We start from the raw sequence: 24,680 nt of genomic DNA, 5'->3' as shown, positions 1-24,680 counted from the left end.
CACATGCTGTTAAATCTTGAAGGAATGGATGTTGAATAAAAATGTCATATAAATGCAAGTACAAATTGGCCTAGGAGTCATAATAGACCCCAAAATCTTAGATGATCCAGAAAGTATGAGTATACTTGTTTCATGGTCAAAGCTCTCTCTCTATCACCCTCTCCCCATGTTCCTTGTCTCTTTCTATTCTGTCCACTGTAAAAACGAAGACACAATAATCTTTAAAAACACAAGATTGTGGAGATTTATTTCAACCCAGCAGATTACACCCAAACACAGCCCTCAATGAATGAAATTCCAGTCACGTGACCAGGAAGATCATTTTCCAAAATCACTGTGGAATGCAGAGTCTTCCATAGTGGAGTAGTTATGCAGTTTTTCTAGGCTCAATACAGTCCCTGCACTTCCCAGCAGTACACATTAGGGGGCACTGCCTGCAACAAATACAACCTACATTCAACTGCCACTCATCTGGCACTTTTACCTGTTGGGTAATACAATACAACATTTTTCATCTTTACATTTCTAACTCTGACTGGCATTTGACTTGACTGTGTCTTGGAGGGAGAAACAAGTATATACAGAAGGTTACAGAAACCAAAACAGTACAAAAGGTGTTTCTAGAACAAAATAATACTTCATATTTGCCAAAAAGGCAAAATAGATTTTTTTTGGTGTTCTCCCTTTGGCACATTGTTTCCCATATAAGGGGCTGTAACATGATCCCACAATATACATACACACATACATAAAAATAAAAACAAAACTAACAGTCCACAGATAAATGTGGACAAACAATATTAACAATATGTAACAGCTCCTAACAAAATTCTCTTGGAGGGGAAACTCCAGTAAGCAGGGAACACTTTACTAAATACAGACAGATGTTTTATACTGATGTCCTTTTTTTTTTTTTTGTTTAAGTATTCATATAGTCATATGAAGCATGTCAGCATGAAAACTATGTAATTCGAAAGTATTTTACAAACATTTGGCAGTGTGTCCAGCTTTCATCCACTGTGTGTACATACACAACATACTGTATATGATTCAGTTATTACTAGTGTGTCTGTATGTGTGTTTAGTATGTGAAATAGTGTTTCAAGTTTCATCCTAGCATCATAGGAGCAGGTTGCATTGATTATATATTTAGTCTTTGTGTATGTGGGTAAACAGGCTATTCATATGTAGTGTATGTGTGGGTATGTGGTTGGCTGAGATGAGAGGGGGGCTACAAGATAGATATGTATATAAGTATTATTAAAAACAAATATTTAAAGTTTTTTTTTTTGCATATTTGTACAAATTTACAGATCGCCAAATCACTGTGTGTGTGTAAGTCACATCAGTCATGTTTTGGCCGTAAGGCGATTTTAGCTGAAAACTGTCTCAGTGCTTGAGGCACAGTATGGAGGTATGCATGTTGCAGGTGTGGCAACAGAGGAACTGCCCTATGGTTTGGATCTGATCCCAAACCGTGTGTGTAAGGAACTTAACACTCAAACAGTTACTGACACACTGAACATCACCGAAACAAAATCCACCCCCAGTACAGAGGTGTTGCAATCAGCCTTACAGATGTTCCCACACACTTGTCTACTTGTCCTGCATTTGCTGATTTCTCACTGTATGCCCTTGAGTGCTTTCAACATCCCCCACATGCATTCACCTGTTAGTTACATCTGGTTAGAGCAACGGACACTGTATTGCCAAAGCTGAGCAGAGAAATATTGCCTTTGATTAAATGTCATAGGAGCAGCACTGGAAATATAGCGTCTTTGTATGTGCCAGTAAGCTGACAGAGTACAAATCATACTGTTGATGACCAAACATCTGCCAGAAATCAGAAGTCCATAAATGTCCAGCAGATGCTTTAGAGAAGATCTTTCCTTTACAGGCATTGTTCTATTGCACCGTGTTCCCAACACTTTAAAGAAGATGCATCATTGTAGTAGAGGTGCAGATTTTTTTTAACAGTTGACCACAAACTGTTTTTCTGAGCTGTAACCAAACTTTGCCTGTTTATCTACATTTGAAGCACCTCCAAGACCAGAGCTAGTCCGTTCTGTAGTTTCACGTGTTGTTTTCAAGCTGCCAGCTAAACTATCTGGGCCTTGTGAATAATGGAGGCATGGGCACTCAGTTCAGAGGGGTTTGGCCGGGGTTTGGCTCTCAGCGTGCCATTAGTCTGTTGATAGCGTAAGCTGTGAGCCTCGGAGATGTGGGAGCTGTTGGTCTCGCTGCCTTGGTCATCAGGATGCTCCTGACTGGCAGGACCTCCCAGACCTTCATCCACTTCATCCTCATCATCAGTTACTGGCGGGTAGGTGCTGCTAGCAGTAGGGTGCTGATGATTCTTTACAACACTTCCTGGCCGTGAACCGCTGTCTGACGGGATAATGGCACTGCCGTTTATCTGCCTAACGATCTCAATGGACTGTACCACCGGGAATGGTGATGGCATGAGAGGAGGGTGGAGACGAGTTTCCTGCTGCAAAAGATCAAAGCAGACACATTTCTTAATTGCATCATCATCACCAGAAAGGTATGCAGAATTTAATAAGCATTCCACAATTCCACATTTGGTGAAATCAGGCTTTGACTTGTCCAAAAACCATGTGCACAAAGATACACTCACCAAAGACATGGCGCTATTTCTCACATATGTTTCCACTCTGAGCCGGTTCTCTTCGTCTCTATCCAGAATCCTCTCTCTCCCCCTGCGTGAGTTGTTGTACAGGACTGGTCTGCCCAGATAGTCATATGCACCCCCCCCTCCTCCTCCCCTCCCACCTGAGAGAGTAGATCGGCTGTCACGGCAGAGAGCCTGTTCCTGTCAGCACAGGAAAAGACACTGATTAGTAGTATTCACAGATCCAGGGATTAGGTGCATAGATTCTGTCCTTTTTTTCCACCCTTAACCTAAAATAAGCTGAATGAAAAAACAATATTTATTTAAAGCTGGCAAAGTCAGACTGAGATACCTGGAAAGGACTATGTAATTGTATACTATTAATACTATAGGCCTTCTATTTGATTGGTTCACTTCCAGTAAATTAAATCTGAATAATTGCTAGTGTATCTGATGGAGTCTTTTGGTGCAAAGCAGGTCAGCTGAATATGCAAAAATGTGTCCATAGACAAGCATAGGATTTAACAAATATGAACAAATAATGAATCAGAATTTACTAGGGTTTAAATTGAGTTTAACTTCCCTATCATTTCACCCAATTTACATAGTTCTTTCCAGAAATGTTGTTTGTGTAAAGTAATCATTTAAAAAATAATAATGAAAAGTGTTACCCAAGATTCTTGTCCGTCCCCAAATATTTAGTTACACTCCTGGTAGTATAATGTTAACATAAGGGCCGTTACAATTTGTGATGTTTGAGTAGTCACCTAAATGTTTAAGATATGGGTGTTAAAGTCTAATAATTGTTGGCAATATAAGATTAAAACAGGTCACCATGGTTAAAACATACCACCACAGTTGAAACACGGTTAGTGACTATAGAGAGGATTACCAGCAATGCCTCTGAATCAAAAGATCCCAAAAAAGGTCTTTAACAATATCATGTTATTATTATCAATATCTGAGAAACACTACATTCAGATTTGAAATGTTGAATCTCAGAACTTAGCCGTCTGGCATCTGGACAGTAAAACCTCAGTCCCCAGGCCTGGCCTTGCATGCAGATTTAGATAGAGTTGTAGACTGACCCCAAGGGACGACAGGCTGGTCCTCAGGGTTCCCTCCACCCTCAGAGGGATGTATTCTTCTGGCTGCAATAAAAATAAGAAATAGTTGGCTGGATTAGCTCAAGATAACAGTCAAATCCTGAAAAAGTTAAGCAACACTGTTTATTTTGATGGGTTAAAACTGTGAAATCCAAATCTACTTGTTTCCTTGGAAAGATAAACAAAGATATTATCATTTGGGCGTCACAGCTATGACTGAAACGAGAGCACGGTATAAGGTATTCAACATAACAAGATTTCTGTAAATCCCTGTTGCCAGTACAACCCTATCAATTTAAAATGAGGTGCTGGTCTTAGATCCGCTCTCCTAGTGTGAAACATATGGGACCAGCATCCCACTGATTGTGATCAATGCTGCCAGAGTCTCGCAGCGTGAATCAGGTCGTGCATACTCAGGGGGAAAAACACAGGATGATGCTGCAATAGGACGATGTGTTGAGTGTGAAAAAGAATAATGCAGTGACAGTACCACTCCTCTGGCGTCTGTGCTGACAGAATTCACTCTCCTGAAAGAAGCCTGCCTGGTGAGAGTGGTTATTTCCTCCCTGTGGAAAAGAGAAAGACATTTGAATCACTAAATAAACTGAATGAGTTCTGCTTTAAGCTTTAATGTACTTCACACTGCATGTTGTTCATTTTTTATTTAGCTATTTTCACGTTTCCTTTTCTCAGTCACAGTCATTTATTAAAAGAATTTTATGCTTTACTTTACTAATTGTATTTAACACGCTCTTCTGTTGTATGTGTCAGTTGTAATATGCTTAATAACAGCGATTTGTTTCATTCTTCATGGCTCCATCAGCCCCGCAGCGATTATTAAAATTTTATCTCATCTTATCTCATCTTAATTAAACATCATGTATTTTCAGCGTACTTCCTCTCAGTCAGCTCCCTCTTCAGTTTCTGGTTCTTGTGTTTGTGATAGCAAGTGACACTGATGATGATGATGAGCATCAAGATCAGCAGCCCGCCCGCCGCTGCGCCGATGATGATCATCAGCATGTTTTCATTCCCAGACTCCTTCACTTCAGACTCTGTAAAGCATAGAGTTAATAGGGGAGTTGACAGGATTAGATGGATGTATGCGTCTATTCTCGCAGTGTATGTAACCATGACAAGTCTCAGTGAGCCATGTTGACAGTGCTGTCATCTACCTGCTACGGTAATCTCCACCTCTGCCTTTCCTGTTCCCACTTCATTCTTCGCCAGACATTGGTAGGTGCCTGCGTCTGACAGGCTTAGGGGTCGCCCAAAAACTAATGTTCCATTAGGGTGAGGGATCACACCTTCTGGTAAGTTTCCACCCATTCTGCAAACAGAACAAAACACAAAACAAAGTTAAAAGCTACTAGTTTAAAAAAAAAAAAAAAAAAGAAGACATCAGTATTCAGTATTTTTGCACTTTTTAGTACTCTGATGTCTTTATTTTGAATTTCTGCTATGTAGTTCACCTTCTTTTTCTGTAGGTGGTGCACTTTTCTTTATTCAGACATGGTGCTTTGACCACTCATACTAACCACACATTTCTGCTTCTTTTTCACAACTAATCATGCACATAACACACATCACCCCTCTGTATGAACTCAAACTATTTTTTTTAAAAGGCGCTGAATTTAGAGTTATACTGTACAGGAAAATGGGAATTTATTTCTCTGTAAATGTTTCAGTATGCTATGCTATGTAGCAACGATATTTCATTAGTGTCGTTTAATTGTGTGGAGCCACCATATATTTCCTGGCAGTGTGACTCAGTGTGAAAATGCTTTGGAAACATGGATGAACAACTCAATCCAGGGTGTTGCCTCCGTGTTGTTGTTTTGAGCGTTCTTCAATTAATCAGTTTGAACTTTGAACAGACTTGAACCACTTTGCCACTCATAATGCATGGTGTATTTCTCCCATTGCTTGACCATGTGAACGGAAACAAGTGGGTGCTGTTCACATAGACCACAGTTAACATGTTGCATTAACAGTGATGCTTTTTTCAGCCCCTATCACCAGCAAGAAACGGGAACTGAGGTTTTTGTTTTTTTTACATATGCAGAAGACACACCTCCATGATAACATCTAACACCAATCCACACATTCTGCTTCCTCTTCCTCCTCTCGTTACCCCTTGGCTCACCCCCCCCCACACACACCTCCCTTCCACCTCTGCCAACCTGCTCCCCCCTATTCCACCGCTCTCCTTATCTTTGGTTGCTCATCCCTTTCCCTTTTTCTCTTTTTTTCTTCATCATCCCCCCCTTTTCCTCCCTCCTTCGTGTGAAACTGTCTCATCTGTCTGCTCTCAGAGCAAGCCGCAACATGACACTGTGACACCAGCTATTACTTCACCTGCCGCCTTTTATTGACAAAGCCAACAGGTTTAAAATCCAACAGGTTTGTCCGCTGCTGCTGCTGCTGCTGCTGCTGCTTCAGCCGCCGCAGCACATCATGATCATGTGAAATGCATGAATGAGTAAGGAGAGGTTGAGTGTAACAAGAGAGTTTGAGTTCTAACTTGGTTCTGTGTGTGTGTGTGTGGGTGCATAAAGGTGGAGGGGGTGGGGGAGTCTGTGTGTGTGGGTGTACATGCGGTTTCATCAGCGTCTATCCTTGGATGCATAGCGTGCGTCTGGATTACTCACAAAAACTCTTTTTCTCAAGGTGTGTTCTGTGACTAACATTTAGTAATATATCATTCATAATCTGGGGAAAAACAACCCACATGGAAAGAAACCTCATCGAACTTACTTTCATTTTTTTTACATTTTAGGTCAACCTTTATCCATCTATGTGTGAGGAATTTCTCCCTTGGGGCCTAACTGACACTTCTCATAATCCAATCCATTTTCTTTCAGTCACTTTTCATAGCTGCCGTGTTTCGATCCAAACTGCACACCACACCCTCATCATATATTCACATGTCAAAAGAAATGGCTTTAAGATGATACCAGTTGACTCAAGCAGAAGAGGTTAAGCATTTGAATGAAACACACATGTGGGTTCAATGACACACGCAACATTTGAATCTGTCAGTTTCCACTGAGGCAGCAGAATCAGGAGGTGACAATGCCAGGGCTTGTTTGGTTGAGTCATGTGGCAAGGGAGGTGATCCCTCCCCCCTGCTGCACTTGGTTCAACTTTTCAGTTCCGGATAAAGAGGATTCAGGAGGATAAAGTGAATGCTAGACTTAGTGACTTTTTTTCAAAGCAGAAAAAAGACCTGTATTCTAAAGAGGCATAATCCACAAAAATAAGGCTTGTACTCCAACAAATTTAAATGAATGAGTCAGATGGAGGTTCATTCAAGTCACAATTTGAGATCACAGGATTTAATCTCATGATTACACATTTTGAAATACATGTGAATGTGGTAAACAGAAATGTTAAAATGACTTAATATGAAACTAGCAAACTTCCCTATTTCAGTTAATAGTTAATAGTAAAAGAATTCACTCATTTGGTACTTTCACACCTGAGAATTACCTCACTGAACATCTAATTAAAACAATTCATGGCAAAAACAATATGGTGGTTTAATTACTATGAAAGTTATTTTGTTAAAAGTAACTAGTGACCAGACACCTCAGACAGTTACTCACACGAGTACCAGACAGCTAAAGAGGGAGGCGGGTCCTACTGTACCTGATCCAGGTGAAACTCTGTGGTTTGGGGTTTCCTCCACTCACACACCTCAGGGCAGCGTTCTCTAGGCCCACATGCCAGTCTTTGCTGTAGCCAGACACCTCTGCGTGAGGAGGAACTAGGAAGGTAAAAATAAATGATCAGTTTGACTTGTGAAGAAAAGGAGGCATTATTTACCATTTCATGAAAAAAGGAAAGGATGAAATGTAGCTAAGGCTGAATATTCAGGCTTTTATTTGGTTTCAAAGTATCCTGACTACATTCTGTAACTACCGAAGAATGATCAATATAAGATCATTCTTCGATGGTTAATAAAAGAAATTAAGTAGAGGGTTACAAATTATTTCAGATTTTAAGTGGAGCATTTTAAGGAAAGAGAGTGTTCTAAGGTAAAGAAATACTGCTTTGAAGTGATATTGGCAATGAATAAAAGAAATGGGAAGTGAAGCTCTGTAAGTGCCACCATTGTTGAAACTGTTACACACTTGTAGCTTACTATGCAGTTTTTTTATCAAGAGGGCCAATTCAAACTTAGATTTTTATAATGTGATATTGGCTTGGGATGACATTGATGAACACTCACAGTGAACCACCAGGTTGTTACTGATTCTGCGAGGGGCCGACAAAGTCGGATGCCACACCAGACAGTCCAGCTTCTTCCCGTTCATGCTCCTCAGAGGATGCAGGGAGAAGTGTGAGGAGACCGCCCCGGTGTCAGTGGAGCGGTTAATGGACTGGCCGTTCAGATCAGTGTCCCAGGAGAGGCGGGGAGGCGGGCGGGCTACAGAGCGGCAGGAGGCAGCCTGCCGGTAGGACTGTCCCTCAATCAGAATTAAAGGGTCCAGGGAGGAGATAGGAGAAGCTGGAGGAAGGATAGTAACACAGTTTAATCAGACTTGAGACACTGAAGTTAAAATGCTTATCAACAAAGAGATTTTAAGACCTGCTTAACGCATGGTCCCACATGAACACTCACTTAAACCAGTTTTGGTTATTTCTCAATTTCTTCATTTGTCTTTTTTATCTGTGTTTTTTTTTCAGGCTCAGTTGGAGAAAGGTGATGTAACATATTTCAATGCACCGATCAGAGTTAATATTACAGTTCAAATGTGAAGACAGCTGTGGGGTTGTTTGCTTAAGTTGCCAGTACTGTCAGTTGAATCTGATCAAAACACCCACGAAAGCCTAATGGACATCAACACTAATACATCAAGAGCAGATTAGAAACTATGTTTTCAGGACTACTTTAATTACTTTATATAATCTGGCTGGCAAATATTAATATAAATCTATCGAGTAGCTTAGTTTTTGCATACCAGTACAGGTCAAAACAGGCCCGCAGGTCATTTGTGCCTATTGTATTTGGATGAGAGCAGTATGCTTAAAAAGTGTTGCAAATTCACAGGTTTTTATTTGTTGTTGTTTTTTTTATGAGCTGGATACACAGTCTAAGCAGAGGGAAAATCTAAATAATGAACCAGTTTTGAAAATGCATCGGGTTACAAACTGGTGACTAATGTGCCTGTGGGGTAATGATGTTGGGAAATATAGTCAAACACTCTCTATAAAGCTAACTAGGCTGAAAATCGAATGAAATGAATAGGAATTAGTAGGAATTATGGTAATGGATTCCTTGATAATATAACATCACGTGTTTCCGATGCTGGTGGTTATTACCTTATGAGGAGCACAACAAATATTACACATATGTGCGTGATATGGTTAAATGTGATGAGGCAGTTTGTTGTTGTTATTATGAGTTACTACATTATTAGTCATTACGCCTCAGTAGGTGAATCAAGTTGTGACATTTGGATGAATACACAGCCTGATGACAGTCATCCTGATTCACTTTGTGACTTACAGTTACTATCAGTACAACTTATATCCACTTTGTTGTTGTAATAACAAACTTCATCGAGGGAAGTACTCACTCCACACAGTGAGTGACATCTCTCTGTCAAAGTTGCCGGAGGGGAAGGTGCTGATGTGGCAGGTGTATTTCCCCTCATCAGTGAGCTCTGTGTTCATGATGACCAGAGACGCGTCTATGGTGGGGTCGCTGCTTTTGAAGCGCACACGTCGAGACCATGACCCAAACGCTGCAGGCAGAAGGGGGAAGAAATAAAGGGGAAGAGATACAGAGTTAACAAGGAAGGGAGGGAGTTAAAGGAGCGAGTGAGGAAGGATGTGACATAAAACATTAAGTCCAGCAAGTTCAAAACAGACCTTAAGGGTTTTTTTTGTCACTTTCAGTTCCGTATACATGCGTGCCTTCTTGTCTGACACTGTATTTGCATTCTGGACATTTAGCTCCTGGTCATATCCAGCATGTTTCATACTCACAATGGGTGTAAGCCTCAATTCCTAAATCATCACAAATTACAAGACACCCAACATAACAAGTGCACTGATCGGAAATAATCAGTGTTTCTAACTGTCAACAGTTCATTTAATACTTTTAGATAGTTGTGAACACTTGCCTCAGAGCTCTATTAGTTCTATGAGTGGAGAAGGGATAGGGTTACCCTCCAACACTTGTCAAATTTGAATAACCAAAACTGACGAATCAACTTGTCAAACCAGTAGAAAGTTATTCAGTGGAATGAGCATGGAAGAGTGAGTGCTATGATTAAGGGGACATCTCTTAGTATGCAGTGTGAACATATTTTTGAAGAGATTTTTTTAGCATGTGGCAGAGGCTGTAGAATTCTAAAGCAAGGTCACTGTGCAAACTTACCAGTTTGTCCATTAGTATGGTGTGCAGTGATGATCTGATCAGCCTCCTTATACCAGGTGACCTGCACCACCACATTATCTTTGTCTGGCTGGTAGTTACATGGCAAGGTGGTCTCCTCCTCTGCCATGGAGAGTAGGGATTCCACTTGAGTTTCCAATGGAGCGAGATCCTCTGAGTCTCCCTGTATCACTGTAACTAAAAGAGAAGAAAGGGCAGATAGATTAAGAGATGTAAGAGATACAGTATAGAGTGACAGAGCCTGAGATACACCAAGGGATTACAAAATTGGCTGGTTGAAGGATGAATTATGTGTCATTCTGCAGCCCAGCGTTACATAGCGCTACACTAGATCCCTATCTGCTCTAGGGCTGCTGGTCTGTAGCCTTGTAGACAATGACCTCTGACCTATAACCTGAACAGAAGACACTTAGAAGGAAGAGCAGCTCAAATCATCTCATTTGTTAATTTACACATTTTTGTAACCAAAAAGCTCCACAGCTCTTAAGTCCTTGCTAATTTGCCACCTTAAAAAAAGACAAGGGCAAAAAGAGGATGTAGCTAGTAGGATTGTGCACTTGCCACTGAAGAATGCGGTCTAACCTTACATGTCTTTCCTGACCCGTCAAGTTCAAACTATAGCCATAGGCTGCGTGTCTGTTGCTAAGCAAACTAGGCAGAAGGAATAAAAAAAAGAAGTCACCACCATTTTTGTCCAAACTTCTACTTCATCATCAATTAGCTAACATGTGCTCTGAATAATACACAATTATGTAGGACAACTGGTGACAACCAGTGAGGTTATTTCTTCCAATAATTTCTCAAAACATCAATGGTGTTACATTAACACAATGGGCCTTATCTTATGTCCCGGCACACAGTAGCTCCAGGCGCAATGCATGTGTTTATCTGAAAATGAGGAGTGGTCAGTCGCATTGTTGGTGCATTGCTATTTTGAGGCAGAAGAAAGTGATTGCGCTATTGACCAACCAAAACCAGTTAATGGCGCGTATGTCACTGTTACTTTTGGGATGTGCAGCTGCATGCGCCACGAACTGACGAGAGGAGACGTGGAAATATGCAGCACAAAGCAAGTTGTGGGTGTTTTTGTGGAAAATGCGTCTCAGAACCACTTCTGCTTCTGGAGGACACTCTTAGTGATTTTATCAACAAGAAAAGCATCTGAACATCTGTGGTTAAAACATCTGTATTGATCTGTTAATGAATGTGGGTGATTATTACAGTGTCTGTTATCAACAGCTGTTTATATTGTGTGAGAAGTTTCTCCTCCAGTTCATTAAATCCTAGCAGCATCTGACGGCAGCAGGACTGATACGTTGATAAATGTGCAGCCTCTGAGATGCTACAGTGCCATTACGCACAGCTGTTCACTGTTTATTCAATCAGCTGATGACACCAGGCTGCTACAGTATAACCACACACACCTCTACACTCATCAGACTGGTCAGTTATAACTCCCTAGTCTTCCTTTTTATGAATTGAATGGGTTAGCAGCTCATTAGCCAACTTTCTTTTCAGCAAAAGTAACTCATGTTTTATTATTGAAACACATTGATTGGCAAATGCGTTGTTATAATAGCAATCCACCAAAGTGACAGTGCTCCTTGCTTTAAAAGAGAATGGGACATGACACTTTGATTGGTTTGCAGCGTGTTACACCCAAAACACACCTATGATTAATGAGGGGACTTAAGTCCAACCCTTTTGAACCATTGATCATTTTTCCGATGTTAAAATAGCAAAAGTGGATTTGGACACGCCCTACATGCACTTGCGCCATGCGCTTCACACCATGCACTATAGATCGTTAAAATAGGGTCGAATATGTCAGTAGATCTTATCGTGAACCAAGTGGTTGGCTGCTGTCATTTCATTTATAATGGAGAGAATAATCAATTATTAAAAATATGGTAGATTTTAAAGACATTTTGAAAGGCAGCTAAGTTCCACATACTTTCTTTTTCACTGATAATTAGATTAGAAGACTAAAACTGTGCTCTGTTTGTTACAGCCAGGAGACGGTTATCTTAGCTTAGCATAAACACTCTCAATAGGAGGAAACAGCTAGAATGGCTGTGTGTGAAGTCATGAAACCCCTAAAGCTCAGTAAACAACTAGTTTTATCTTGTTTATTTAACCCATACAAAGTGTAAAGTGTAAAAATAACAAGTTGAAGTTTTTCAAGGGATTATGTGCAGGACTATTTCACGGTCAGGTACAGAGAGTCAGGCTAGCCGTTTCCCTGTTTTCATTCTTTATGCTAAGCTAAGCTAACCGTCTGCTGGCTGTAGCTTCACATTTAATGGACTTTTCCTTTTATAGCATTAAGCATTTAACATTTCTTAATGTTTATGACTGGACCAAAGTTTAAGTAGTCATATGTTTTCATGAGCTAAAGTATTCAAGTGTTTTAATACGATAGCATGCTAAAAATAGATTATCAAACTTCTTTGATTGGAATTCAAGGTAAGAGGAGTGCATAAGGTCTTCAAGGAGTCCACAAACAGTGGAGACAAAAAGAGGAGTGGAGAAGGAGGACAGGTTGTATATCAGAGGAGTGAAGATATGTTGCTTGACTAGTTGCTCGAGATAATCTTTCAAAGCAAATTCACAGAGGGTTACCACATAGTGTCTGGACAGAGGGAGACAAGTGGGACATAAAATGCACACACTGACTATTGTGTTTCATCGTGCAGCGCTGTGAACCACAAACAGCCAACGCTTGCACGAATGTCTCTCGTTTCACTAGCTCATTTCCTTCTTCCTGTCTATTTACAGATCAAATTAGCTAATCTGTTTTAACTAGACGGCCTGTCTCTTGAAGACCTACAGCAAACTCCTTAAGTACACACAGACACTTGAGGAACACACAGTCACGATATGGCGAGTCCTGCAATTTGCATTTAATTTGCATTTAACAGTTAAATATGAGTTTGCAGTGTGTTAAATCTGTCAGCATTAGAGTCACGGAATTATGTTTTGTGAAAGTCCTGCTAATTTAAATACATGTGAAAGACAGGTGACTCATTGTCAGTCTATTGTTTCATTGCTTGACTTGGCATCGGGCTTGTGTTGATGGTGATTGATTTACTCTCAGTGGTATGCTTTACTGATAGTGATGATGACCCAGTTAAGACTGAAGAAAAGCAGCTTACATGGAACACCAATGTCATCAAAGTGATTATTGCAAAACATTAACAACATATCAGCTCACAACACTACAGAGCATATGTATATCTTAGTGAAATAGCAAATTATAGGCTACCTCCTAGTGTCAGTGGATACATATGGCCAGGCTTTTCACTAGGTGTCCCTTAAAATGATCTGCAAACATTTTGAAGCATTTATTAATGCTTTCACTAATCTGCTCTTTGCTGCTGTAGACAATAAAGCTATTGTGTTATAGACTGTAATTCTATCTAGTTTCACAAGTCTACATTTTCAGTTTCAGTATTGAATAATGAACAGCTCGTTTTGACTTGTTAATATACAGAATTTGTATTGGCAGTATCAAAACAGCTGCAGGGATTAATGGCAGGATCTTTACATGCAAACAGGACAGGGCGCAGTCACGCTGACAGGCTGTAGGCACCGGTGGCATTGCTTGAGCATAAGTGCTAATTTCAGCATGTTATTTAACAGGTATAATATTTACCATGTTGGTTAAGTGTGTTAAGTAAGCTAGGCATTGGTTACACTTCATTTAGTTGAACAAATAGAGGCAGACAGAAATCAAGCTAAAATACGAAACGAGGGTTATCATTCATTGTCCTCACTGCCACAACAAAAATCATCAAAACATGTCACATTATCATTAGCAACACTGCACGCTACTTCCTCTACTCTCTCAGTTTCCCCTTTTGGCTCATATTAAGAAAGACCTGCCTTCTTGACCGATCAAAATGACAACCTGTGACCATGACAGCATGCTATCATTTGCTAATTAGCACTAAACACAAAGTACAACCAATGGAATATCATTCGTTTTGCAGGTTGCAGGTATTTGGGCATATACAAAAGTATTGGACAAATTTAAATTTTGACCTGCTAATGGTCCTAGATGAAAATGTAAGCAATTACTTAAAAGTTATTACAATTCATCCTCAGGCATACTTGAATGTTATGGATATCCATTCAATAGTTTGACTCAAAGCCAATGTCCATTTCATTGTGGTTCAAGAGTAAAAGTGAAGGATACAGCAAAGTCATTAGGATACCATATGAGAACCATGAATGTGTGTACAAAATGCTTTGACCTGCATCTGGTGCTGGAGAAAAAGCCACGGAATCACCAAAGTCAGTGGGATTCATCCTCTGGGGACAATGAACTAAGGTACAACATTTCATGGCAATTGATGCAATAGCTGAGATGCAGTCTGGACCAAAGTGGTGGACCAACTGACAGATAACATTGTTATCCCTAGAGCCATGCTGCTGAATGAACTTGAAAAAATATTTGGATAGTAGTTTCCTTTTGGTACCATCATCATGGCCTTTACATTCTTCTGAAGATCACTGTTGAATGTGTGTGTGAGCAGGACGTAAAACTCCTGACACTGTCCGTCACCTGAGAAACATTATCAGATATTCTTCAACAGCCAACGTAACTTGTTCTAAATGGTCTTCAGGGGGAAGGTAGCTTTGTGTGGAACAATTTCATCAGTTCTGTTTTTGAGCTTGTGAGAGTGTGTCTCATACTGAGAAACTCTTACAGGAGTTGATTCAATACCCAAAGTGGGAGAATCTGTTCGGATAGGTCAATGCGTAGGATGTGATTCATACATTTACCATCACACCTGATGAGTGTACTTCATAGACAGGTGTGTGTGTGTGTGTGTGTGTGTGTGTGTGTGTGTGTGTGTGTGTGTGTGTGTGTGTGTGTGTGTGTGTGTGTGTGTGTGTGTGTGTTTGTCACTCTGGGGTTTAAGCCAACTGTGGAATCTGCCTGTGCTGCATTACTGGAATAACACTCAGCCTATCCTGCCTTTATGTGTGGGATTGAAGAGCTTTTTATGCCACACTGTTATCTATCGTTGTGTATTATTATATTGTGTAATATTTGATTTTGGCAAATACATTCCTGTCCTGACTTCACCAAATCAGTAATTAAAAGGCTTATCCACTGTTTAATGTGTTATAATGCATTATATTATATATGATATTATATGGATACAGTAGGAACACGTTAGGAAGCAGACTTTTACAGGCTGCTGTTACAGACTTAGTCCACACACGAACACACACACACACACACACACACTCTAGGAGGGTCCATGCAGTAACTCATAATAGACAGAGGGAGCGGGATTGATTGACAGCAACCTGTTTCTCCTGAAATATCAGGCAGCGCCACAAGTGGAGTTTTTTGTTTTTTTCCCCCAGTTAAGTCTATCAATCAGAAAAGCTGGCTAGCTGCCCAGAGTGTACAGAGCTTGGCTTCTAAATATGGATGAGATAATGCAGGCCAGCTATTGTACAGCTTTGATAATGAGGAACATCAAAAATCTTTTTGTAGCACATGGTTAATACCTAATTCTACTCAGTATAACGCTTCTAAATTACCACACACACATTCAGTGTGTCGCAATGGTGTAATAAGAGAAGGCCTGCTAGACAGAACATGAGTATTACAGGAATATTATAAGAGATACACATAGAATAGCCTACAGTAAACTCACTCTACTAACTGTTAAGTACTGCACATAAGGCCCTGAAGGAATATCATGTAAGATTCTGACAGGAGACAAGACAGAGATACAGATAAAACACAAGCATACTGTAGACATACAGTAGAAAAAGAATACCATCAATATGTTACATATCACTTTAGACAGACTCCAATTAAAAGGCTTCTTACCAAATATCTGGAGGATACAGAGACACAGAGAGAGTCTGTTCAGCAGAGATGTCATTCTCCCCGGCAGTTAATATTAACTGTACACAAGTTGGGACAATTTCAGTGCTGGAATAAAGCTCATCAGTCCAGGTAATAGTATCCTGAAAGACAGGCGTGCATATAGCACTGGAGCAGACTCATGCCTCATGCTGCCAGATCATCCTTGATGATTTTTTAAGTCCAGTCCCAGGTAAAGAAAAAAAAGAAAAAAAAGAAATGAGGAAAAAAGGTGTTTGTTGTAGCTGTATAAAGGCAGTCTTGTGAAAAGTATAAATCCCTTCTGTTTGGTTTCGTGTAGGTTTGTCAAGCACACGCCATAATGCTTGCCCTTTAGACAAAAAGAAGGCGCAGCTTTACCTGTTTGGGATACACCTGTTTGCGCTACACCTCTCTCTCTCTCTCTCTCTCTCTCTCTCTCTCTCTCTCTCTCTCTCTCTCTCTCTCTCTCTCTCTCTCTCTCTCTCTCTCTCTCTCTCTCCAACACACACACGCCTCTTCCCACACACAAACACACAGTCAAAAGTCACCTATCCGGTTTGGCTGAGGCAATATGACAGTTATTTTCTCGTCTTTACTTGCTCTGCTCGCAGGAGAGGCAGGTGAAAAGTATAGTCACGGAGAGCCAGTTTCAATGACGCAGGCTGAATATAACAAAAGCGTCCCGTGGGTTAAAAAGTAATTAATCCTTTAATTGCAAAGGGCCGAACACAAATCAACATAAACACTATTGTGCTTTTACAGGATCCCTATGAAGATCTTTACAATGCAAACCACAGGAATAAACCAATCTGTCCACTTGTTGTTCAGAAAAGAGAATACTTAGTCTACTAGTCTTTTTCCCTCCAGTATCATTTGTCCCCACATGATCACAATACAGTATTTTTCTCCTTTATTGTTTACATGCTAAACAGGTTTTCCTCTGTCAGGTCTGATCTTGGCTTAAATGTGAGTGATATCAATCTTTATGAGCTACAAACTCTGTGTTATGCATGTCACAAACTACTTCTTTGGTTATTTATATGTATGCTGGCTAAGGATTTTATCACTTCCTAATATCTAAACTAAGAGACACGGTTGCCCTAATTTACCACTGCAATTCAAAGAGAGACTAAGTTAATAAATAAGCATGTTAAACATTTAATTAAGGTATTGTGTGAGTGTGTACAGTATGTGTAGCAGCTCTGTTCTTCCTACAGGCAAATTCATATGCAAAGTAACTTTACAGCACTCTGAATCATTTCCTTCATTGCTTTTAGGCTCTCCCTGCTGGGAGTGAGAAGTGTGTATATACAGTAAATTAGTACATTTAGGGTTAGTTCATGAACCTGGTAGATAGCTATGGGCTTGTGCCTTTTACTGTTCATAAACAAATGAATTCAGTTTGGAGCCATGGTGGGGAGGAACCAGTTTGGCAGCATGGGACCAAGGCTTTGATGATTTTTTTGGTAAAAGAAAAAAATGATGAATAAACAGAACTGAAAAAAAGTTAACAGAACTGCGTAAGGTATGTGTGTAGAAATGATGCATTTGATATGTGAGGTGTGTGGAGTGGAATAAGATAGGTTAAAGTTAAATGAAATCATGGGTGTACAGTCAGTGGCAGAGTTTTGATAATTATGGTGGTTTGTTTTGCAGGATTATGGAAAAGGGGTGTTCCGGTGTACCATTGTGCTTCTTGGATTAACCGCGTCAGTGCTGGAATGTGGATTGCTCTGTGTATGTATTTCAATGTGAGTATGATGTTTCTTTATTGGATAATGTGTGGATGTAATGGATGCTAATGTACAACAGGAGTCTGTATTCTATGTTTACTGCCTTGGTTTGGATGGTTTATAATTTGAATAGGATGAGCTGAGTTTTGGTGGGGTTGAGTTTAATTCTCCACATATTAGATCAGGTTTCTACTGTAGTTTTGTTGTTTGGAGGGAATCCAGTAACGGAGGTCATTAGCAGATTGTGAGACATGTCCTATGGTGGGTTGGGGGTAGTACATGACAAAAATATAGAAGAGAAAAAGAAGTGGACTGAGGACTGCAGCTTGTGGAACTCCAGCTTCAACACTCAATGCTGATGCAGCTCCGTCACTGATGAGTACATTTTCTAAAGTACTGAACCTAAGTACAATTTTGATGTACATAGCCTAATTTACTTGAATATTCCCATTTTACTTCTATTTCCACTTCATAAATCCACTATTCACTACATTTCAGAGGGAAATATTGTACTTTCTACTCCACTTCATATATTTGACAGCTTTTACTTACTCTTTCCTCTCCTGACCTCTCAACTAGCTCCATCTCCAGTAGCTACAACAGTAACATGCTGCTCTAACACTGATACTTCACTATTAATAATCTAATGATGTCATATATAATAATATATCAGTCAGAGGAATCAAACCACTACTTTTATTACAATACTTTAACTACATTAAGTTGATACTGTAATACTATTTTCATTCAGGACTGCTACTTTTATGTAGTATTTTTACATTGCTGTACTGATACCTGAAGCAAAGGATACATCTTCCACCGCCTTATGTACTCAAGGACAGGTAAGAACCACGGACACCATCATGCCATCTTGTGGTGTGTAAGAAAACTGCTCAGGCTTTATTAAAGTGAGCATATTACATTTTTATTTAACCTGCAGGCTTTAACTTCATCTTACAATTAGTTCATGATAGCTGAAGAGCTAATTTAGCTGCCAAAAACAACACCATCAGCTTTGTGGACCTCTCATTCACACATTCATATGTAAACGGACTGATATCTGTCAGATGATCTGAAAGAGAAAGTGAGATGGACAGAGTGTTGCAGGAGATGAGGACCAGTTTGATATGTTGGTACAGAAATCAGCTGCGTGTTAAACACAGCAACAAAGATAAACATCAAAAACACAGCATTTATCTTTTTATTCATAAGTACAGTAGAAAATATATCTGAAGGATTGTAATGATCAAAATATGCTTGAACAAAAATTACATACAGGCAACAAAGCAGTAAAAATATGTTATACAACAAGGACAGAGCTTTTCTGATAATGTCCCTGTTTTGGACTCAGCTTCTCTATTTTCTGTCTCATCATTCTTAACTTCCCACAACCTCTACAAAAGCAAAAGAGAAATGAACACTGGTGCACAACATCTTACATTCTCTCCTAATCTAGGCAGGTTAAGATATGCAATATTTAAATAAAAACATAAAGGTATTCAGAGGGAAAGGTCTGTTTTTGAAGTTTCCTCCATCATGTCACTTCTTCATGCCAATTGTCTCATATGTGTCCTGGGCACGAGGAGTCAAACCCTGGGAGGAAAACACATTAGAAATTCAATGAGTAATACTGTGAAAGCTGTAATTGACTAAGAATAATAATGATTATTTAACATGTATACAATCAGCTGCCCTTTATCTCCTTTGCATCATTCATGGTGTAAAAACTCACCGTATAGATGCCCTCTTCAACATTCTGTCAGGGGAAGAAAACAACCATATTAGATACAATGTAATTGTGAGAAAACACACATTGTGACAAGATCTGATGAAAAAGACAACTTCTTCATTTTTCTTGTTAAATGTTTGTAAGCTTCTGTGAATGTATTTTTGACACTGTAAAAGGGAAATATAAAGTCAGACTCTATGAAAACTTTTGCAAACCAGAAAGCAATACGTGAGATCTGTGAACTGTAGAGTGTGCATGTGCACGTGTGTGTATGTGTTTCACAGTGGGTTGGGCTATGCACTGTTTGTGGCTAGTGATATAGGAAATAATAAAAAAAAAAAAGCAACACAGTAAAACAGTTAACTCACACACTCTTCTGTGCGCACTGCAAGTTAGCTTTTTAAATCCATAAATATGCATACAGTGACCACAAAATAAATGAGCAAGAAGGTTATTGTTAAATCCACTATTTATGTTTCCATCTAATATTTTAAGTTTGTGTTGACTTGTGTTTTTAATGTGTATTTTTTTTTTTTTAAGTTTCATCGTGTTGTTCTCGTTTGGGAATTAAAGGTATACTCCTGCCATTTATTATTACTCTATATAGTTTGTGGGGCATGCAAGAGACTGACTTAAATAGTTTTAAGCTCCAAAAACAATTGATCCTACAATTCCCATAATGCAAGAGATTTTTGTAATCCACTCCCTGCCTGCTGAATATCCAGTACGTTCAATGTTTCAGTTAAAACATATCTAGTCTCAAAGCCCAATTAAAAAAGCGATGTTACTCGAAAGAAATCATATGTTATACAGGCGTTACATTGGTCTGTCATGGGGCAACTGGTTAGCTCTCACTTCCTTTAAAGGGTTTCAGGAAATCAAAACATTTCAGAGAAGGGTTCATTTATGTTAGTAACTTCTCACATAGAGCTGCCAGTGGTAGGTGTTTGACATGACAAATGGCGTGTTTCATTCTTCACATTTCCTGTATCTGTTTTTTTCCACTGAGGTTTTAGCTGACCAGTGAGATTATTTTCGCCTTCAAATGATCTCAACCTGTGGTTTGCTAACTGCAAGTCCAGTTTGTGTTGTGGTGTGCAACCTAATTTGTGCTTTTCTGCACGTATTATAGGCTACATGTCACATATTTGTCTATTTTAATCATGTCTGTACACTTTGTATACATGCTCTTTCTTACCTTGCCCTTTGCGTTCCCAGCTGCAGCCTCCCTAGCATTGTAGATCTGTTGAAGACATGACAATGAGTGACAACTGAAAAAACAACATATCAAGCTCACTATAATTTTACTATCTATCCGTAGCTGTATTTATCACATCAGTTTAATCTTCTGACTAAGTGGATATTCTCTTGGTCAAAAGAAACGCCAAAAAAACCTCTGGCTCATATTCTTTTATATTAAAATACACAGTATATCGTTGTAACCTGTTGTCAACTTCATTTGAATCAACTACAGCATCCTGACTACACGTGTTCATTCTTTTTCACAAATGCACACAATGTACAGCAGTGGATGTTGATGACTAAGTAGTCAATAAATAGTTGCTCGGTTAGCTGCACTTTCATGTGCACTATGCTTTATTTTGCAGATGACACCATATTAATAATGTATAACCTTTTGCCAGCTGGGGCATTGTTATCATTTAAAAAAGTTGCTTTCATGCATGCATATATCCATAATTTATCATACATTTATGAAATCAACATGTATGTTTGTCTAGAATAGACAATCACACATCACATACAAGACGTATATGTAGCATGCATACCTTAATTCTACAGTAGAGAGCTGTCAGGATGATGCCATACAAAAACAGGATGCCATCCAGCACATAACAGATCTCAGGCTCTGCAAGAGCCGCTGTGGGAACAGGAGAACCTTTGGTTAGGAGCAAATCCACAATGGCAGCTGATAATGTAGACAACTATCAAACCGTGTAGATAACAGATTCTTGACTCTGGTGTGACCTCAGGTAATCATGTCTCAGCTCTAGTATCTTGTAATGTATCTGTTGCTTCTAGTGATTTAAGGGTGACAGCAGAGGACATATTTGGTGAATAAAAGGCTGAGTTGTTGCAATGTACAAAACAGTTTTTTGAGTAAAGGCGGTGTCCACATTTCAGATTGTGTAACAAGCAGCTACTATACCCATTACATAAGAAACCAAAGTGTTCAACACAAACTGTATGTAGTATGATTCATACTTGTACAGTCCGTGGAGGATTATCTATGGGTTTAAAGGGAGGCACAGTAGGGGTTTGCCATTTTCCACCATAACGGTGATAGGTTGTAGATATACATTACAAAAATTAAAAAAAATAAAATAAAAATGGAAATTTCTAATTTCTGATTAGTCAGTAATTACATAAATGTTCACTTCCATGTTAAAGATAAATTGATTGATCATATCACTCATCAACAGGCGCAGGACTCATTTTTTTCGCATATGCAGGACATCCGGCTAGTAATGACTACTGGCCGGATGTCCTGCATATGTGAAAAAAATGAGTTGATGTGAATTTTAGATAAGTACGTTAATAGGCCTGCACAAGTCATATGGTGAGGATTCATTATAATTTCAGTGAAGAATCTTGTATTTCGGGCATACTGAAAGCAAAAATATACTTATTTACTTTATGTTGCATGTGGAGGTCGACAAGCTTTTACTGATGATTGTTTTCATATTGTTGATTAAAGTATGTTTTTTGAACAACTTTTATATAGTTATATATTATTGTAAATACTCCATATTGTAAATGCATAAGCTCGTAAGCTCAACATTTCTAAGAGTTGAACTTTACACCAGTTAAATACATAGTTTAACAGAAGATGGACAAGTCAACCACTATCCATGTTAAGCCTAATATTATGTGGATATCACACAGCTATGATTGTCCTGCCAAAGTTACAGGGGACATTAACAATGGGTGCTGTCTTTTTATGAGAGAAGAGGAGGCACCTTCTGAGGAGGAGGAGAAAACGCTAGAAACTTTTATTTTATCAGCTGGTGTGATAGATTTCTAGAAAAGGGAAGTAGGATATTTGAACTAAAATCCATTTATAAACAGCTTACATGTACAATTGCAGAATTTATGGATTACTGTAAGAACCATTTATTAGACGGGAAATGGTTATATTAGTATTATATTAAATTATATTATATTGACATTTCTCTTTGAAATTGAAGAATTGAAGCTACTAAATCTTGGTATCCAGGTTTGAAAAAGGTCTACTCCTTGGCTTGTCTTGTGCACACATCAACGACTTCAACCACAGAAGGCGTTTACTGTACATACATGCATGTCTTTAACTTTTTCCAGAGAAGAATACAACATTTCAGAAATTACAAGCCAACTCTCTACCATTGCAGGGAAATGAAGTATGTGACAGTGTTCACCATAAAAGATATTTCTGAACATACGGACCGCATTGTTCTATAGATATAAATAAATTGGTCAGTAACCACATAGTCTGTGAGAATGTCCCTTTAGGGTGTACATTCTAATTCACAGCGCATTTATGATAATAAAGATGTATTTGCTATTACTCCGGGTGGATTGATTTACAAGTATGTTTTTAATTCTCCCTTTATTTGTTGCCTTAATTTAAAATGTCCTCTTTGTGCAGATGTTATTTATAATCAGTTAATAATTGCTGCACAAAACAAAACATGAATTTTGTAATTAATCATAAACGATGGCATTTCAATCATTCAAATGATCAAATGATAATCTAATTAATATATGTATTTTACGTATTTTTAATTTCAATGCACATTCATGTTTACATGAATCCGTCTTCCTGCGATATTTCTCATATCACGCAATTGATTGTGTTCTGCCTCAGTGTTCACTGATTCCATTACATGATCAAATTGAAATTAAAGAATATAAAGATGTGCAGAAAATGAAAAGGCAGTTCAACCCACAGTCGACTAAAAAGAAAAGCTCTGCCTCACATGGCTGGCAATACTGAGCGCTCGTCTAGCTGTGGGTTGGACTTCTTTACATTTCCATTATTTAGATTTGAAAAATAACGTCATGGAATATCTGAGAATAAAAAATAAGATGAATGGAAGGTGTTAGAGAAAATGTGATAGGAAATCATAGTACATTTAATCATTTATTTAACTAATAGAACAATTTGAAAGCCTTAAAAAAAGGTACATTGCTAATCCATTATAAATTAGTAACGTTATTCATCCTTTAAAGACAGAATAATAAAACTGAATTGTTGACAGCTGTTATGATGATTTCTTAACTTTCATTACATTTTAATAACATTTCCTAGTTCTTTTTTAAGGTTTAAGGTTAACTTAATTAATTCACCACCGGAAGAATTCCTGTGACATAGAAAGATAGACACCATAGATTTGGTGGAGTATAAATTAAGATGAATTTGTATCTTAAAAGAATTTAAATGTAATCACACTTGAGTCAGTTTAGCTATTCTACTTGACTCAGAGCATTTGTAAGAGCCATGATAGCTATGATGAAATCCCCTGCTAACAAAATCCTATTTTCTCAGTTCTCTTCCTCCTCACTTTCTTTGCATTCCATCACAAAATTGAGGAAATGAATCACTTCTATAAAGTCACATGATTGTTTTCCACACATAGAACCACTTCCAAAGTATGTTTCTTTTCAGAGTGAAAGCAAAAATATATATATTGAAAATATCTACTTTCTTTCTATCACGATCTACATTGACCGATATTGCTGGATAATTTGGTCTTGTGGGTTGCGGATGGAGAGGCGGCCCAAATGAAAATGTTGTGTTCCGGATGATTCTACTCTGCCTGTGAACCAGAAAGAGATACGGTGCTTTATCTACATGTACATCTCCTGTGGTTTCCGTAACTCACATATACCACACGGTAAAAGGAAGCTGCAAGCACTGTGTGGGCCACCTAAAATAACTAATAGTCCGATATTAATATGTGACTAAAATGTCTGTATGTGTCTCTAAACTATGAGGCTACAAATATGGACTGGCATTTGAAACCACATGCCAGGCTCCATATATTCTCACCAATTTTGCCCCCCCCCCAATACATAGATGAATCACACTTTTAAACTAGTGCACATTTATGATAGAAGGATTAAAACAGGATGATTTGAAGTATGCTGTGTCTATGTGCAGTTCTACATACTGCAGTAGAAGGCGCGTTGTTTTTT

The 24,680-nt window shown here is 38.8% G+C and overlaps 2 protein-coding genes across 2 annotated transcripts in view; both read right to left on the bottom strand.

The window, feature by feature from the left end:
* Nucleotides 1–2,098: 2,098 nt before the first annotated feature.
* Nucleotides 2,099–16,059, bottom strand: nectin4a (nectin cell adhesion molecule 4a). Its single transcript, XM_062444509.1, has 11 exons — nucleotides 16,005–16,059; nucleotides 10,130–10,324; nucleotides 9,324–9,491; nucleotides 7,973–8,251; nucleotides 7,390–7,507; nucleotides 4,914–5,068; nucleotides 4,634–4,784; nucleotides 4,229–4,304; nucleotides 3,721–3,783; nucleotides 2,639–2,833; nucleotides 2,099–2,491 (listed from the first exon to the last, which is right to left on the bottom strand). The coding sequence occupies exons 1-11, from the start codon at nucleotides 16,057–16,059 to the stop codon at nucleotides 2,099–2,101; spliced, it is 1,848 nt and encodes a 615-aa protein (XP_062300493.1).
* Nucleotides 16,060–18,938: 2,879 nt separating this feature from the next.
* fcer1g (Fc epsilon receptor IgFc epsilon receptor Ig) overlaps nucleotides 18,939–24,680 on the bottom strand; it is a 7,106-nt gene continuing 1,364 nt past the window's right edge. The window contains exons 2-5 of the mRNA XM_062444772.1: nucleotides 21,272–21,363; nucleotides 20,683–20,727; nucleotides 19,488–19,511; nucleotides 18,939–19,348 (exon numbers count right to left, since the gene is read on the bottom strand). Coding sequence (XP_062300756.1) covers nucleotides 19,295–19,348; nucleotides 19,488–19,511; nucleotides 20,683–20,727; nucleotides 21,272–21,363 — 215 coding nt within the window. The 3' untranslated portion in view covers nucleotides 18,939–19,294. The remainder of the gene's footprint in view (nucleotides 19,349–19,487; nucleotides 19,512–20,682; nucleotides 20,728–21,271; nucleotides 21,364–24,680) is intronic.

Source organism: Scomber scombrus, chromosome 23 (assembly GCF_963691925.1).
Source record: "Scomber scombrus chromosome 23, fScoSco1.1, whole genome shotgun sequence".
In the NCBI taxonomy this organism is placed as follows: Eukaryota; Metazoa; Chordata; class Actinopteri; order Scombriformes; family Scombridae; genus Scomber; species Scomber scombrus.
The sequence above is the reverse complement of the archived record's forward strand: the minus strand, read 5'-3'. Positions and strand labels throughout refer to the sequence as shown.